This window comes from Lissotriton vulgaris, chromosome 10 (assembly GCF_964263255.1).
Source record: "Lissotriton vulgaris chromosome 10, aLisVul1.2, whole genome shotgun sequence".
Taxonomy (NCBI): Eukaryota; Metazoa; Chordata; class Amphibia; order Caudata; family Salamandridae; genus Lissotriton; species Lissotriton vulgaris.
The window spans coordinates 410784344-410799906 of NC_141698.1; the positions used below are offsets into that span (position 1 = coordinate 410784344).

The following is a 15563-nucleotide window of genomic DNA, read 5'->3' on the forward strand; positions in this document are numbered from 1 at the left end:
CTGGTGTTTAAGATCGTCAAATTTGGAAGCCCAGAACTGCTATGTACCCTTCTGACCCCATATGTCCCACACCGTAACCTGCGCTCACTAGGACAACACCTGGTGACGGTACCACGGATTAAACTCTGCCGTATCGGGGGTCGCTCATTTAGATACATGGCAGCCAGGTTATGGAACTCCTTGCCGACCCATATTCGGAGACTGGAGGATGTGCTAGTTTTCAAGAAAGCAATTAAAACCCTCCTTTTCCCTTCAACATAGCCTTTGGATGTTGTTTGGTGAGCTCTCAGGGGTTTCTGTTCCAGTAGATTTGTCAGCGCCGGGACGCCTCTTTGCTGGGGCAGCTGTGTGCTTTAAAAAACAGGTAACATAACATAACATAACATGCAGGTCCCCGCCTGGATTGAGAAGAAGACAAGGAAGCCGGGGAAGTAGGATTGGAGAATCCCAAGAAAGTTCCAGAAGAACTGGAAACCACACTTGGGACCACCAGAAAGGCGTCCCCACCACCACTTCCGCACTCTGCAGCGAAGCTGGGCCGCCACCCTCACTACCATTGAAAAGGGGGGAAAAGCGTAAGCCTTCTCCTGACTCCAGTCCTAGAGAAAGGCATCTGTGGGTTCCGCCAGAGGTTCGGCCTCCAGCTGAAGAATCGCAGGAGTTGATGATCCAAGTGGGACGCAAAGAGGTCCACTGAGAATCGACCCCACAAGCCGTTCAGCCATTGGAATACGTGAACGTCCAGGTTCCATAGGCTGGAGTCCCGCAGGTATCTCGAGTGCCAATCCGCCACCTGATTGGCTGGGCCCAGTAAGTATTCCGCTGTCACGGATATGTGATCGACTGGACAATAGTCACAAAAATCCTTCCCCAGATCCGCTAGAGCTCAAGAACGCGGACCACCCAGATGGTTGACGTATCGAACGGCTGAGACGTTGTCCATGCGTAGGAGAACACAAGACCTTGCTGAATCTCTGGTCCAACAGCGGACTACAAAGGACCCCGCCAGCAGCTCTAAACAGTTTATGTGTAGTTCCTGTTCCTCTGACGACCAAGCGCCGCCTGTAGAAAATTCTCCGCAGCGGGCACCCCAGCCCGACCTGCTGGCGTTGATTCTATTACTAGGTTCGGAGTCAGGCCGATAATCACTCGGCTATTCCAGGCCACCATCTGGGTAAGCCACCAGGAAATTTCTCCTTTCACCTCCTCCGAGAGGGGAACTAGCTAGTCGTACGTCATACCCCTCCTGACGTGATGCACCTTGAGGCACTGAAGGGCTCGATAATGAAGGGGCCCAGGGAAGAGTGCCTGAATGGAGGAGGACAGGAGTCCCACCACTCTGCAATCTGGCGCAGGGAGGTGTATGATCTGGAAATCGTCTGTCTCAGCATATGCCGAATTTTGGCCATCTTCCAGGACGGAAGGCTCAGGGAGGCTTGCTGAGAATCCACGACAAACCCCAGGAATACCACTTTTTGAGACGGAGAGAAGACCGATTTGTCCTTGTTGATAATGAAACCCAGATCTTGTAACAAGGAGACTGTTGAAGTTGCAGGTCCAACTTCCTGGGGCACTGGGCCATCAAGAAGATGTCGTCCAGATAGACGATTATCAGAATACCCTGGCTCTGCAGGACTTCCACCGCCGGATTCAGCAGCTTGGTGAAGCACCAAGTAGCCGAGGAAAGTCCGAACGGAAGGGCAGTGAACTCGAAAACCTGTTCCTCCCAGAGAAATTGAAGAAAACTACGGTGAGGAGGATGAATGGGTACCACCAGGTACTCGTCCTTGAGATCCAGACGGACCATCCATTCGTTCAGAAGCAGAACATCCCGGACAAGATGGATTCCCTCCATCTTGAAATGATGTTAGAGGGACCACCCATTGAATTCTTTGAGATTGATCATGGGCCGCTTTCCCCCGTCGGTTTTCTCCACAAGGAAGAGATGGGGTGCTGAGTTGACCGACAAATGGCCCCTTTGTGGAGAAGCGCTGAGACTTCTTCATCAATCAACCGCGCATCGGCATGGGAAAACCTTATAGGACGCAGAGGCCTTAATTGGCGGGTCGGTTGTAGAACTCAATATGAAACCCGCACATGGTTTGAAGGACCCATACGTCTCCCGTATTTGCTGCCCAAACCTCTGGAAAGGCCGCTAGCCGGCCGCCAATCTGAACCTGATCTGCAGAAATCACATTTACTGTTGGAACTATTGTTGCCGGCGTTGTTCCTGAAGTCGCCTCGCCCTCTGAAGCGCTGAAGCGCTGGCCTCTGGTCGGGTAAAAGTTTGTGTAGCTTGCCGAGGTGTTGTACTGGCCTCCGCCGGAGCCTTGCCCTTTGTTGGCAAAATTTTGACAGCCACGGCCGGTCGCATGGCCCCTGCTGCGACCGGCCCCTCGGGGAAAAACGCTGTTGGAACACCCTCTTTATACTGGACTGGGCCTTGTCCAGGGAGGTGAAAGTCAAAACGAATTTCCCTAACTCCTTAGTGAAAGGGCTAGTAACCCAAGGAAGGCTGAGGGCAGCACTGACAAGCACAGCACTAGAATATGGGCAGGCCTTAGTCTAGCAACAGCTTTGTACCTGGTAAAACCAGGCAAAATTGAGGCAGCACCAGCCTCACAGCGCGCGGACCCTCTCTAGTAGACCTGGTCTTGTCCACCTCCCTGCGTGCTGTCACACGCTGCAAATCACCTGCCACTTCGGACTGTCAATTAAGACAGGATTGAACCGCTTATCACCTGCCACTTCGGGCTGTCAATTAACACAAGGTGAAACGGCTTACTGTGCACTGAATTCGCCCTCAGGCGTCTCCGTGGTATTACCGCTGTACTGACCCACACAAGCGTTCACTTTAAGGGAGGCAATACGGACCCTGATCGGGCGTTCAAGGTGAGGCGGCGGGTGAGGCTCCGGCACGGCTTTCTCTCCTCAGCGCGGCTCCCGTCTTTTAGAGGAAAACCGCGCTGAGGAGAACGAGACGCGACGGCTCCCTCTAGCGGGCGGGAGCGCACCGCAGCACCAACAGGAAAGATTGCGTGAGGGACTGAGAGCGTCCCAGCGATCAATGGGGCTCTGTTGAAAGAAAAAAGGGAAACATATACAAAGCAATGTCACCACAGAGCTCCCCAAACATTAAGACATATAAAAAGCCAAATAACAATTAACAACGGCATAAAAAGCCCAAGTTAACAACACAAAGTTAGAGAGATGAGTAGAAAGCACTTAACTGGCTGCGAAGCAGCGAAGAAAGAGGAAGATGGATGCCCTATATTCATGTTATGGACATTGTGAAAGGACTAATATTGTGTTAATCGCATGGACTGATGGGATATGTAGTTGTTTATGCAGAGAACATTTGCAATTTTCTTGTGTAATGCTTTTTTCCTTTGTTTTCGGGATATGTAAGCATTTCTTTTGGTGCTTTTCTGGGCTGCTGTGAGTTTGGATTGTAATAAACAGCGAAGAAGGAAAGGCATAATCTGAAGCCTCAGGTCCTGACATAGTATTCAGTCTCTGTCCTCGAGTGGGGAAATCCAGGGATGAGGTATCTTCCTGTTTGCTGCAGATGTTGTGGCCACAATACCTAACTGCCCTCAAAAGTCGATCTCTGGAGCAGGCCCTGGGCTCCCCTGATCCCCAATAGCATATAGGCCTACCTCTTTAGCGCTTCTATCCAGTATGCACAATTGGGCCACCACATTGCTCCTGCTCTGCTCCACATTCCCAGTGGGGAGGTCAGGATCACTTGTAGGCCAGACAGGAGCTCCAGCACCTATTGATAGCAGTCGCTGCCAATGTCTTAGCTCACTGCTCCCTGGTCGTGTGGGCTTATCCGTCATCCAGCCCACGCTCAGCAGCAGCGGAGGCCCTCCGCATGTCCCCGGGCCTCCGGGTCTACCACCAGTGTCTCCTGCAGTCACTTTGGAGAGCTGCAAGGGTTGCAACTCAGGGTCTGGTGTTGGTACGGCCATAGACGCTGGCCATGCTCCCCGTCTCAGCTGCTTGGCCTTGACACAGGCGACAGGTACAGGGAACCAGTTCCCCTGCTCCTCAGTGCCTCCCAGCCACATTTGGGGCTTCACCTGTCGGACCGCTGTACAAGGCAAGCGGTCCGGTCAAGAATCGCTGCAGCGGAGAGTTGGATTATGCCGAGTTAGGCAGGGTAGCTGGCGGAGCTTTCACCTAAGACGTTCGAACTGCCATCTTGTTCGGCAACTCCCCCATTACAGTTATTGCTAAACAAATTTTGTGCAATTTAAAATGCCTTTAATGCACAACCTGTGAATGGATTTTAAAAGCATACAATTTGGGATATGTACTGTCTTTTACAATTGTACAACATCTCTGATAGTGTACAGAAATAGTAGCAGTGAGTATGTGCAAGGTAAACTGTGAGTATATGTAAGATGATAGGAGGCATGAGCTACAGATGTGTTTGTTATCTGTGGAACCAGTAGATCTGTGATACTAATTTTGTATTCCCCACCAGACCAAATTGTGTGATCCTGGATATTATACCCCATTAAGCCTAATTTCTGCTATCTGACAGACATGGGAGCATGTAGAGACTAGGCTAAGTCCATATGGTTTTATAACTTGTGAATTCCCTTCATTTTGGTGAAGCTTCTATTAGAATTACTTGTTATCCAGATTTTAGCATTCCCCAACACTGGGCATGCCAATTCATATTGTCAAAAGAGAATCTGTCATAATGGGTGAAATTGCACGTATTTTAGGGATCACATAATAAGATTGTAATATATATGAATGTTGAAAGCGATAAAATAAGAATTGCACAGAGAAGGAAATAAAAAGTCTGCTATAACTATTGACTTGGGTTTTCTAATATAAATGGATATTTTTTTACAGAGAGTCATAATCTATGTCAACAAAGGAGACCATGGTTTCGACAACCAGGACATGGACATGAAGACTATATTCAGGGCCTTTGGTCCTGCTTTCAAAAGGGATTATGTTTCTGAACCATTTGACAGCATTCACATCTATCCTCTCATGTGCAAACTCATAGGAGTAAATCCAGAGCCTAATAATGGCTCGTTGGCCTGGACAGAGCAAATGCTTGAACCAATACAGCCTACAATTCCACCTGGTAAGACATTGAATTTTTGTAGCATCAACTACTTGAAAAGTATTAAGTGAAAGAGGGAGGGATTGAGTGTGTGAGTGAGTGAGTGAGTGAGTGAGTGAGTGAGTGAGTGAGTGAGTGAGTGAGTGAGTGAGTGAGTGAGTGAGTGCACTTACACAGAGAAACGTTTTAAGAATCTAGCTGGAGGCCATACACGAGGCAATATTCTGGATTTCCAACATCAGAGCACAAATTCAGCAATAGTCTCAAAAACAGTTAATCCCAGTATGAGTGGAGGCAGTAGCATGAGGAAAGCACAACAAGGCTCTGAAATCGGGAATCTGGGAAGAACCTGGTGTTCCTCAATGTACAGGTCATTCCCCATTCCGGGGGCTGCTACTTATATTGCCTTGATTCAGGGGTGCCAACCACAAAAAGAGTTTGGCCCTCAATCGGTAAGGCCGGGCCACAAACTAGAAAACAACACAAGAAGTGTCACTACTGATGAACATTTACTCAACCTTTCATTTTAAGATCACATGACCTAATCACTATGATCTGAAAACATGTTTTTTTCTCTATACTTTTGATTATTTTAGTTTTTTGATTTCATATCTTTTTTTCGAAAAAAGGTTTTTTGTTCTGTTTTGGTACATACAACATTTTGGGATATTTGAACATACATTGAAATCACAACAAGAAAAAATAAACATGCAAACTAAATGACAGTATAATTTCAATATACAAAAAAAACACATTACAATAAAATAACATAAACCACAAATATAGCTCTGGATCTGTATAGGTTTTTCAACCACACTCACATTAACCACCAATGCCTCCGAATACTATCTCACTAGGTTGTGTTTTAACTATTTTTAGAGGTAGTGACCAAATGGTGACCCTACTCTACTCATTCCAGTTGTTTAAGACATAAAAGAGACAGGGATGTTTTGTGAGCACGAATGGTATTGCATCAACCTGAAAATCTGTTTGGTCAAAAAGAACTGTTGACGCATTTCGAAACCCCAGATCTCTTGAAGGGTTCTCCTCAGGACACAAAACATTTGAAGAGCTGCAAATTAAAAAGAAGAGAAAAATACTACAGTTTAGAACTTAGTTTTAATGTCATTCACTCCTACTACACTCATGGAAAAACACACTAACCAATTCTGTCTTTTGTGAGTGCTTCAATCGGCTTGTTTTGTTCACAGTACAGTGACAATTGCCTCTCATGGCACCACTATGAAATCAATAGAATGTCATAAAAGAACATATTTAAGCTTGTGCCCCCCATATCGTCTTCACTGAAAAAATGGAAAGTGTATAAATTGTTGAAACGCGGGAACAGTTGGTCCAGTCTTAGTAGGGGTCTATCCGACCTTCCTCGTGAATTTCCATGAAGTAGGTTGCGCATTGTGACCCACTACGATTGAATGCCACCACATGGATGGTGGCCTGCTCGGGTCTGAAGACCACCATGTCTGTGACGCTCTATTCCCTCTGACCTATACCACTGTTGCACCTCACTGGTCACTGGATGTGGGCGAGTTAAGGTTTTGTTTCTTCAGAAAAACAAATAAAAACAGATTTGAACCACCAATAAAGCATTATTTGTTTCTAAAACCCTGTTCCCTTAAAAGCAATGGGTCCTGGTATACAATTTTTTTTTAACTTTGTTCAATAGTTGTCAGTGATCCCTTGGACCACTGCCTAGTTTTCAACAAACTTTTTTTTAACATTAATAAAAGGGTAGGAGTCCCAAAGGCACCCCTCCACTTTTGCAAATGCATTGCCACCTCTTTTGAGGTGTTCTTAGGTTTTCCGTGTTTGAATGCATACGATACCAATTTGATATTTGGAATGTATGCCTAAATCAGGCCCTTTTCTAATACTGAACTGGTTCCCACTTGGAAATCTATTTTCTACTTGAAAAATCCGACTAGTGTATAGGAAAACATCTTAACAGTCACAAATACCGAATTGGAATGGTTTTGACCATTAAAATGCTTAGAAGATCAGGACCAAAGAAACCAGTCTTACCCAGGCGTCTGCCCCAGGCTTGGGCTATAGGCACTGCTGCTCCCGAACGAGAGAACGAAAGTCGCACCACTGCCAAAGCAGGAGGCCAAGATCAGTCTGGAAGCCACCACTGCCATAGAGATATCAACTGTAATGCAACCAAGAGCAAGTAAATGCAGGGCTTGGCCTGATTACAGTGACAAAGCCTGACACCCACTGGCAAGACTGCCATTCTGCTTAAGATTTTTTAAACAAGGTTTGAAAAAGACATTAAATTGAGTTGCTCTGTTACCGAGTGAGACTGCTTTGTATTACCTGCACCTGTGACTAAACCTGCCTAATTCGTATAGCTTTGGGAACTGTAGTGCAGAAAGTGGACCATAGAGGGGTTGAGTGGAAGGCCAGGGAGAAGGGCGGCTATAAGCTGTGCTTCGGTGATAGTTGCAACTGATTCCCACTCTCTATCACGCTGTCATCGTGTTGTGTATTTATTCACTGTGCTATGTGATTAAAGTACTTTCTTTTCCATTACAAATAACCCTGGACATTATGTTATGTCTATTGTTTGGCTGTTGCGTTCTGAGCTCTTGCCCTCCACACCCCTCACTAACATGCCTGTGACTGCTTGCCTTCATTCTCCTGAGACTCAAGTGCCGAAAGGGTTGTACTGGACCCAGTTTACAGAGTCTTAGTAGGACAGACATGAGTACACCAGTGGCAAACGCCCTCACCCACCATAATTGTAGCCCAGTAGTCCCTATCACCCTTTATCATATTCCCCCCACCTGAACTGGGGTCTGGTATTGGGATATTTACCACACCAGATAAATATCATTATCCTAGGGTCAAGTTTTTAAAGGGTTTAGTTAACACCTACTGTTCTTAGTTTTTGTAAAGATACCCTCGCTCGAATAAAGACAGGAGGCTTCGGTAGGTTAACTCGATTTATTCTATGAGCGCCGGGACCACGTCTTGACTCTATGCGGTTGGCGCCAGAACAAAATGGCCGCCTACCATTTCTGCTTTCCCCCTTCCAGTTCCGGTCGCCTAAACACTAGACCGATACCACAGTTTTCAACTTTGAAATGTGGGATAACCTACAGAACTGGGATTTAACTCACAACATTTACATGTTTTGTCGTTTCTGAGCATCTCAGGGCATTTTCCACATAGACTGTGGCAGGTCTGATCTGCCACAGTCTCTGTGGAAAAACTTTGAGAGTGTGATAATCATCACACAGCTCATAATTTTTATCCCTAATAAACTCGGAACAAAATGTAGCCCTGAACTCCTAATTAGAGTCTAGGGTGCTGAGTTAGAGTTTCAGCAGACAGAGGTTACTCAGTCGAGATGTCAGAGGATATTGCCCTAACCATCCTAAGTGACTTTTGACCACCAAATCGAGAGTTATCCAGCAGCCTCAGACAACTCTGAATATTGACAGGAACCGCAGGACTGGAGTATGTCCTTGAAAGATGAAAAACGAATTACCCCTACACCATGTGAGTTATTTTTACTGTCCCTCAGACCGATAGCAAAAAAAGCAATCAGATCGCACACTTTCAATTAGGCGGGCAGTCAAATGGCTAACCTACGGCAGCCTGTGCTCCGCCTGGCCACTGGAGCAGAATGTTAGTTATGGAGCCGGAGTAAGCTCCGTCGTCATCATTTTTTCAGTCTGCCCCTAAGTAGAGTATCCTAATTTACAAAAGGACATCGTTTTACCCCGATGGTTTCATTAGTCATAAATTCTGGCTGCAGATCTATTTTTTCCTTAGATTGCACACCGTTTCCCACTTTTCTGTTCTCATTAGCAAGTTCAGTAGTTATTTGGCTATTCCCATACCCCCAAAATCATCCTGTCTGCAAGAGTTACTTTAAACTTGGCTGACATCTTTCTTCTCCTTGACTTATATCCAGGAAGCAACACTTCTATCTTGGAATCGTCCATTTCTATGACCCGTTTCTACATCACTGTCTACAGCAGAGGTCTTCAAACTTTTTGATGCCGAGACCCCCTTGTAAAACCCTTTTAGGCGTAAGGACCCCCTTCCGACAAAAGAGATCCTAGCGCTTCTACCAACATTCTGCTCAGACCTCTGATCACGCAAGGAGCTTTTTCGAGCTACTAGGGTGCAACTTGGTATATTTTTAAAAACGACGGATTTTAAATTGTAAATTTTCACTCTGCTTGCACTCAGCATACTTGGCACTCACTTGCCATCACTTTCGCCTTATTCAGACGGTCCCAGCCGATCTTAGGGCTGTAGACCGAGTGTTAGGGATAACATCCCCTACGGCGGCCATCTTGAGCGGGGGTCGAGAGCGGTGAGAGCGCTCTAGTGTCCTGTATTTAAGGAAACGGTTGCTCTCCGCGCTAGCGGTCGCGTTAGCGGTCGCGCCTCATCAGCGCTGGAGTCACGCCTGAGTCAGCCCGTCCGCGCCTCGGACGTGCCTCAGGGCCATGGCATCACCATATGGTCCAGTCACCGACATTATACAGGTACCACCTACAGCTGATGCAATAATAAATTCAATAGCCTCCTCACATATTAAATACACGTCTGCCTATTTGAAGGCTTTACAACCGGCGACACTACCCTCCTGCAGATTGCTAAAGTTGGGGTGGGAGAAGGACACCTGTCAAACCTGCCAATTACACATTGACCCTGTAGGAATAAAATCCACTCGGATTGAATCTAATAAGAACCATCTGAAATTAAAGTCAAAATCTTTTTCGTTCCTCAGCCTCAATTGTCGCTCTTTACCAATGCATAAAACAGAAATATTCAATTTATTACTAGATGAGGCACCCGATGCATTGTTTCTAACTGAAACATGGCTTAAAGAGAGCTCGGGTCCAGACATAGCCATGGCACTTCCGGACACTTACGCTAACCCCTAATTTTACTCTATCCGGAGTCCTTATTTATTGGCCCCCGGGGGCACCATCCAAATGGATGACAAATATGTCAGAACTCATTGGTCCGCTAGTTATGAGAACTGCCAACTTCACAATCTTAGGTGATATAAACTTACATCTAGAGGATGAGGACTGTTCCCTGGCCAAAGATTTTACAACGGACTTAGCATCTCTTAATCTGATCCTAAAGAACTCAGGGCCAACACATTGTGCTGGTCACCTGTTAGATCCTATATTTTCTAATCTCAACAACATCGTCACACATCCTGCCCTGCCCCTGCCCTGGTCTGACCACTACTTGGTTAAATTCACCCTTCTGGTTGATTTAACAAATAAAGACAATACACCTATACCTACTCAGTACATAAGGAAATGGAAACAACTTGACACGGAAAGTCTTAATGCTCTCTTGGAAGAGCATAGCCGTTGCACCAAGACAACAGTCCAGCAGCTTTCCTCCACAGTTCAAAATTGGCTCTTGGCAGCCATTGACTCCACCCTACCTAAAACAAAGCTAAAACAAAATACCCTCCGCTGCCCTGCCCCCTAGTTCAATGAAACTTTAAAAAACGAATAGACCAGATGTAAAAATTTTGAACGACAATGGAGAAGGAATTACTTACCAGCAGACAAGAAAAAATATAAAACTCAGTTAATAAACTACCAAAAGCTGTGTGGCAAAGCTAAAGCAGAATTTATCTGCACTAAAATCACGAATGCCTTAGACCACTCCAAAACACTTTTTAGGTCTCGCGACCTATCGATGTGCGCAAGCGCATCGAGCGGAGCGAGAATTCAAGTGGCGAAAACATCATGAAACCAAAGGGCTTTCAGCCCCGCGGTTTTCATGCAGTTCACGTGAACCACGTGATTAAACATGCACGCGCATCGGCAACATTTCTCAATCACCCTCCCACAGGCACGCCCCCCCACCAGGCTCTCCCGCCCCCATCAGGCTTCCCTCCTAATCCGCCGCAACATTTCTCAATCACCCTCCCACAGGCACGCCCCGCCATCAGGCTCTCCCGCCCCCATCAGGCTTCCCTCCTAATCCGCCGCAACATTTCTCAATCACCCTCCCACAGGCACGCCCCCCCACCAGGCTCTCCCGCCCCCATCAGGCTTCCCTCCTAATCCGCCGCAACATTTCTCAATCACCCTCCCACAGGCACGCCCCCCCACCAGTCTCCCGCCCCCATCCGGCTTCCCTCCTAATCCGCCTCCCCTCGCTCGCATTCCCGCCCCAGGCTCTCCCGCCCCCATCCAGCTTCCCTCCGCCATCTGCCTGCCACACTAGAGCTGCGGACGCCTCAATCTCCTCCCACCTCGCATGGCCGTCCTTTCTGCCCGCCAGCACTTCAGTTCCGCCCTGTCTAAACCATGCCTCCTTTCTCGTCGTTGCCTCCCTCCTAAATCTTACGTGGTTGTCAGCCATCTCTCGCCACTCTTCGTCTTTACTTTTTTATCCTGATTGCAGCCCAGCCTCTCGCATTCCCAGGCTCTCCCGCCACCATCCGGCTTCCCTCCTAATCTGCCTGCCTCCCCTCGCTAGCATTCCCGCCCCCATTCCGGCTTTTGCTTGTCGCGTCGCTGCCTTTCACCTTCCTCATGCTGTATTTCTCGCATTACTTTGAGCTTAAATTATCCACTGCTCTGCACTTTGTTTGATATACCACGAAGGCGCAGACAGACTCTCCTAAATCTTACGTGGTTGTCAGCCGTCTCTCGCCACTCTTCGTCTTTACTTTTTTGTCCTGATTGCTATCCTGAAACTCATGGATTTTGAAGTAGATAACTTTATTGTGCTTCATAGTCGAGTGTGACCTCTCTCCTCGCCAGATCACGGCCAACTGATCGGACTAGAACGTCTAGCTCTCACAGTAACAACAGAACATTAATTAACAAAGCTGTAATGAGATGTCCCGCCCCCCCACCAGGCTCTCCCACCCCCATCCGTCTTCCCTCCGCGCATCTCCCCACCAGGCTCTCCCGCCCCCATCCGGCTTTTGCTTGTTCTGCCAGAGGTTGTGGCGCCAGGAAGACCGCGTTTTTTTTTTTAATTGCTCGGGAAATCAGTGAGTTGAATTTGGGATTGAACAAGAAGCATCTCTGTTTCGTGCAGATTTGCGATCACGTTTAGCTCATCAGAGTAATCCTGCTTGACATCGGTTTGACTATGGTTGCCTTAACAGTTGGTATGAAATCCTGGCCCCATTGCGCGAAATAAAAACGTTCACACACGCAGCAGCGCACTGAAAAGAGCATCGATAGAAGATCTTTTCTTTCCCTGAAACGGCAGCGGTCGAAGTGTGAAAATAAAGGTATGGGATCGGGAACTATAATCTTCAATGCTTAATGGGCAGTGGGGTCCGGGTCAGTGGAGGACTGAAAGGGGCAAAATATCCTGCCATTCTTTATCTGACCTTTCGTCTGCAGCTTACGACAGATATGTGTTTCACTCGCTTGCTCAAGTGATAAATTACACCCCGTATCCGCCACACATGTAGTAGTGCAGAATCCAGTGCACTCCTGACACGCATCGCCCCGTACTCCCCATGGACATTTTATTATGCTCTTCACCACGCATCCCTTGGTGCACGCCATCTTGTTGTCTGCCGCTCCATAGCCTTGTGTGCCTCGTGCTGCTCTTGGTTATCTTTTTCTTTCACTCCTCGTGCTTGACGCATGTGTGGTAATAATATGCTGGCATACATGCAAGGGCTTACTTGTGTTTAGTTGGTCTGTGTGCATGCTCTCTGTACGTTTGTATCAGCATATGTGCCCCTACGTGTGTGCACTACACAAAAGCCACATATATTGGCTTTGTTAATGTTAATTTGCTTCGTTTTATTTTCCTCTTGTCTTTTTTTGTTACCTATATTCACATGTTCACGGACTACAGTTGTTGGAAAAGTTAAAATCACCTCGCTGATATTTTGAATTCCCTATGGCTTTTTTTCTATTCTTTTAATTAAAAATGTTCGAACTTTAGTTGCTTATGATATGAAGTGATTTTTTTAAATTAAAAACTAAAATTGCCATTTTTATTGCCCTTCTTCTCTGTGTTGTACCGCTGAAACGACCTTCTTTCACTCCAAAGGCTAGTTGCATGTAAAGCGTTGTCTCCGTTTATCTCCCTTTTTTAATCCATTTTCATACGACAATTTAATCACAAGCAAATGTACTGTAATATTCACTACCGGTTTGTTACCTGAGGAGTTGTCGTACATCTTTCCGTCCCAAACTACTGCCTAAATTATTTTGTGCATTTTCCACATAAAAAAAATAATCAATTTACCATTCGGTGTGCCAGCTGAATTTGTTTCCATTGTCTCACATACCCAACATTGACTTAAGATACTGGTTTATTTTTACAACAATAAAGATGTTCCTCGCATATTGATAAAGTACCCTGAGCTAAGTTGTATTTGCTATCTATCACTCTATTACTGCATTTGAAGCTTTTATCTCTCCTCCTCTGCGAGCTTTCCAATCGTTCCTGCCCCCCCTCCCCCATTTCATTTGTTTCCTGTCTCTTCATTGCTTGCCCGTCCCCCAAACCCTGTTCCTTGCTACGGTTTTCAGACTGCCGATTCCTCTGTGAAACCACTGTTTTGCCCTGCCTGTGTTTATGCTGCATGAGTTGTTTCTAACCCTGCAACAACCTTAATTGCTGGGGGTTATATACAAGGGTATGGTCGGTGCTTAGGGGCTACATGTCTGTGGCCAGCTCACCATGATTAAAAAAATAATATTAATTAAAAGGGAAATCACCCACGCAAGCCCACTATCACCCACGCAACACCACACTCACCCACGCAACGCCACTCACCCAAGCAACGCCACTCACCCACGCAACCCCACTCACCCACGCAACCCCACTCATCCACGCAACCCCACTCATCCACGCAACCCCACTCATCCACGCAACCCCACTCACCCACGCAACGCCACTCACCAACGCAATGTCACTCACCCACGCTACGCCACTCACCCACGCTACGCCACTCACCCACGCTACGCCACTCACCCACGCTACGCCACTCACACACGCTACGCCACTCACACACGCTACACCACTCACACACGCTACGCCACTCACACACGCTACGCCACACACATGCAACGCCACTCACACAGGCAACGCCACTCACACACGCAACGCCACACACACACGCAACGCCACACACACATGCAACGCCACACACACACGCAACGCCACTCACACACGCAACGCCACTCACACACGCAACACCACTCACACACGCAACACCACTCACGTTGCCAATAGGTCTCGCAGTAGGAAAGTTGGAGCCATTACAATTGCAAATAACAATTCCTTTTATTTCTTTTTCATTTTAAAAACATAAAGGGCTTTTTCATTTACAAAACCAATAGCTCCAACTTTCCTACTGCGAGACCTATTGGCAACGCCAGTGCTTGTTAAATTAGTAAAAGAGATGGCTGGTTCTAATACGTTACAACCTCCGCCTGAACTTAATAAAATACAATGCGACCTCCTAGCCGCTTTCTTTATTAATAAAGTTGACAAAATTCACCAAGACATTAATCAAGCTTCTAACAAATACCATTCAGCCTCTGAAGCTACATCCAACTGTGCATCATTTACTCCAGACAATGATACAAGTATTCCTGACTGTTCCATCCTGTCCGATGCATCTCTTGCCACACTTGATGAATGGCCCTTACTGAACCCTGACATGGTTCAAAGGTTGCTCAACACAATTAAATGAGGCTCACCAAAAGACCCACTGTCATGCTCAGTCTTAAAGCAACTTAACAGCAATGTCCTTGCAACCATCACTGATCTTCTAAATGCTTCGCTATTGGAAGAATCTCTACCCAGTGAATGGAAGCATGCAATGATCCATCCGCTTTTAAAGAAAGCCGGCGCAGACCCCAAGCTGCCAGCTAACTTCCGCCCTATCTCCTTGCTGCCCACCTTTGCAAAGATATTAGAGAAGCACGTACACCGTTGCCTTACTGATTTTATTACCATTCACGACCTGTTACCTTCCCACCAGTCGGGATTCCGCGCAGGCTTCTCCACAGAGACTACATTGCTGGGCGTAACCGAAAATATCCGCCGTATGGTGGATCAGGGCAAAACAGTGGCACTTGTGCTGCTTGACCTCAGCGCGGCATTCGACACCGTGTCGCATGCGGTCCTCGCCCAGACACTCCACTCCATAGGCATCCGTGGTGCGGCTCTCAACTGGATCAAGTCACTACTGAAAAATCGCACGTTCCAAGTCTTCTCACAAACCACATGTTCTGACACTATGACATTCAAACACGGAGTACCACAAGGCTCTATTCTCAGCCCGTTGCTCTTCAACGTTTATATGAGTCCCCTTGCCAAAATTGTGGAGGAAACAGGACTCCTAATGTTCTCTTACGCTGATGATTCTCAGCTGCTCTTTTCTTTATCAGCTGCAGACTCCGACAACTCCTCTTCTCTACAACTCGGACTCAGTAAAATCGCTGAATGGATGCATAAAAACTTC

At 46.9% G+C, this 15563-nt stretch overlaps 1 protein-coding gene across 2 annotated transcripts in view; it reads left to right on the forward strand.

Moving 5' to 3' along the window:
• Positions 1-15563, forward strand: part of LOC147685309 (ectonucleotide pyrophosphatase/phosphodiesterase family member 7-like) — a 232918-nt gene that overhangs the window by 136035 nt on the left and 81320 nt on the right. For both annotated transcript variants that reach the window (XR_015300687.1, XM_086941229.1), the window contains exon 4: positions 4873-5113. Coding sequence is in view for 1 of the 2 variants with exons in the window: in XM_086941229.1 (XP_086797355.1) it covers positions 4873-5113 (241 nt within the window). In the remaining variant the exon portion in view is untranslated. The remainder of the gene's footprint in view (positions 1-4872; positions 5114-15563) is intronic.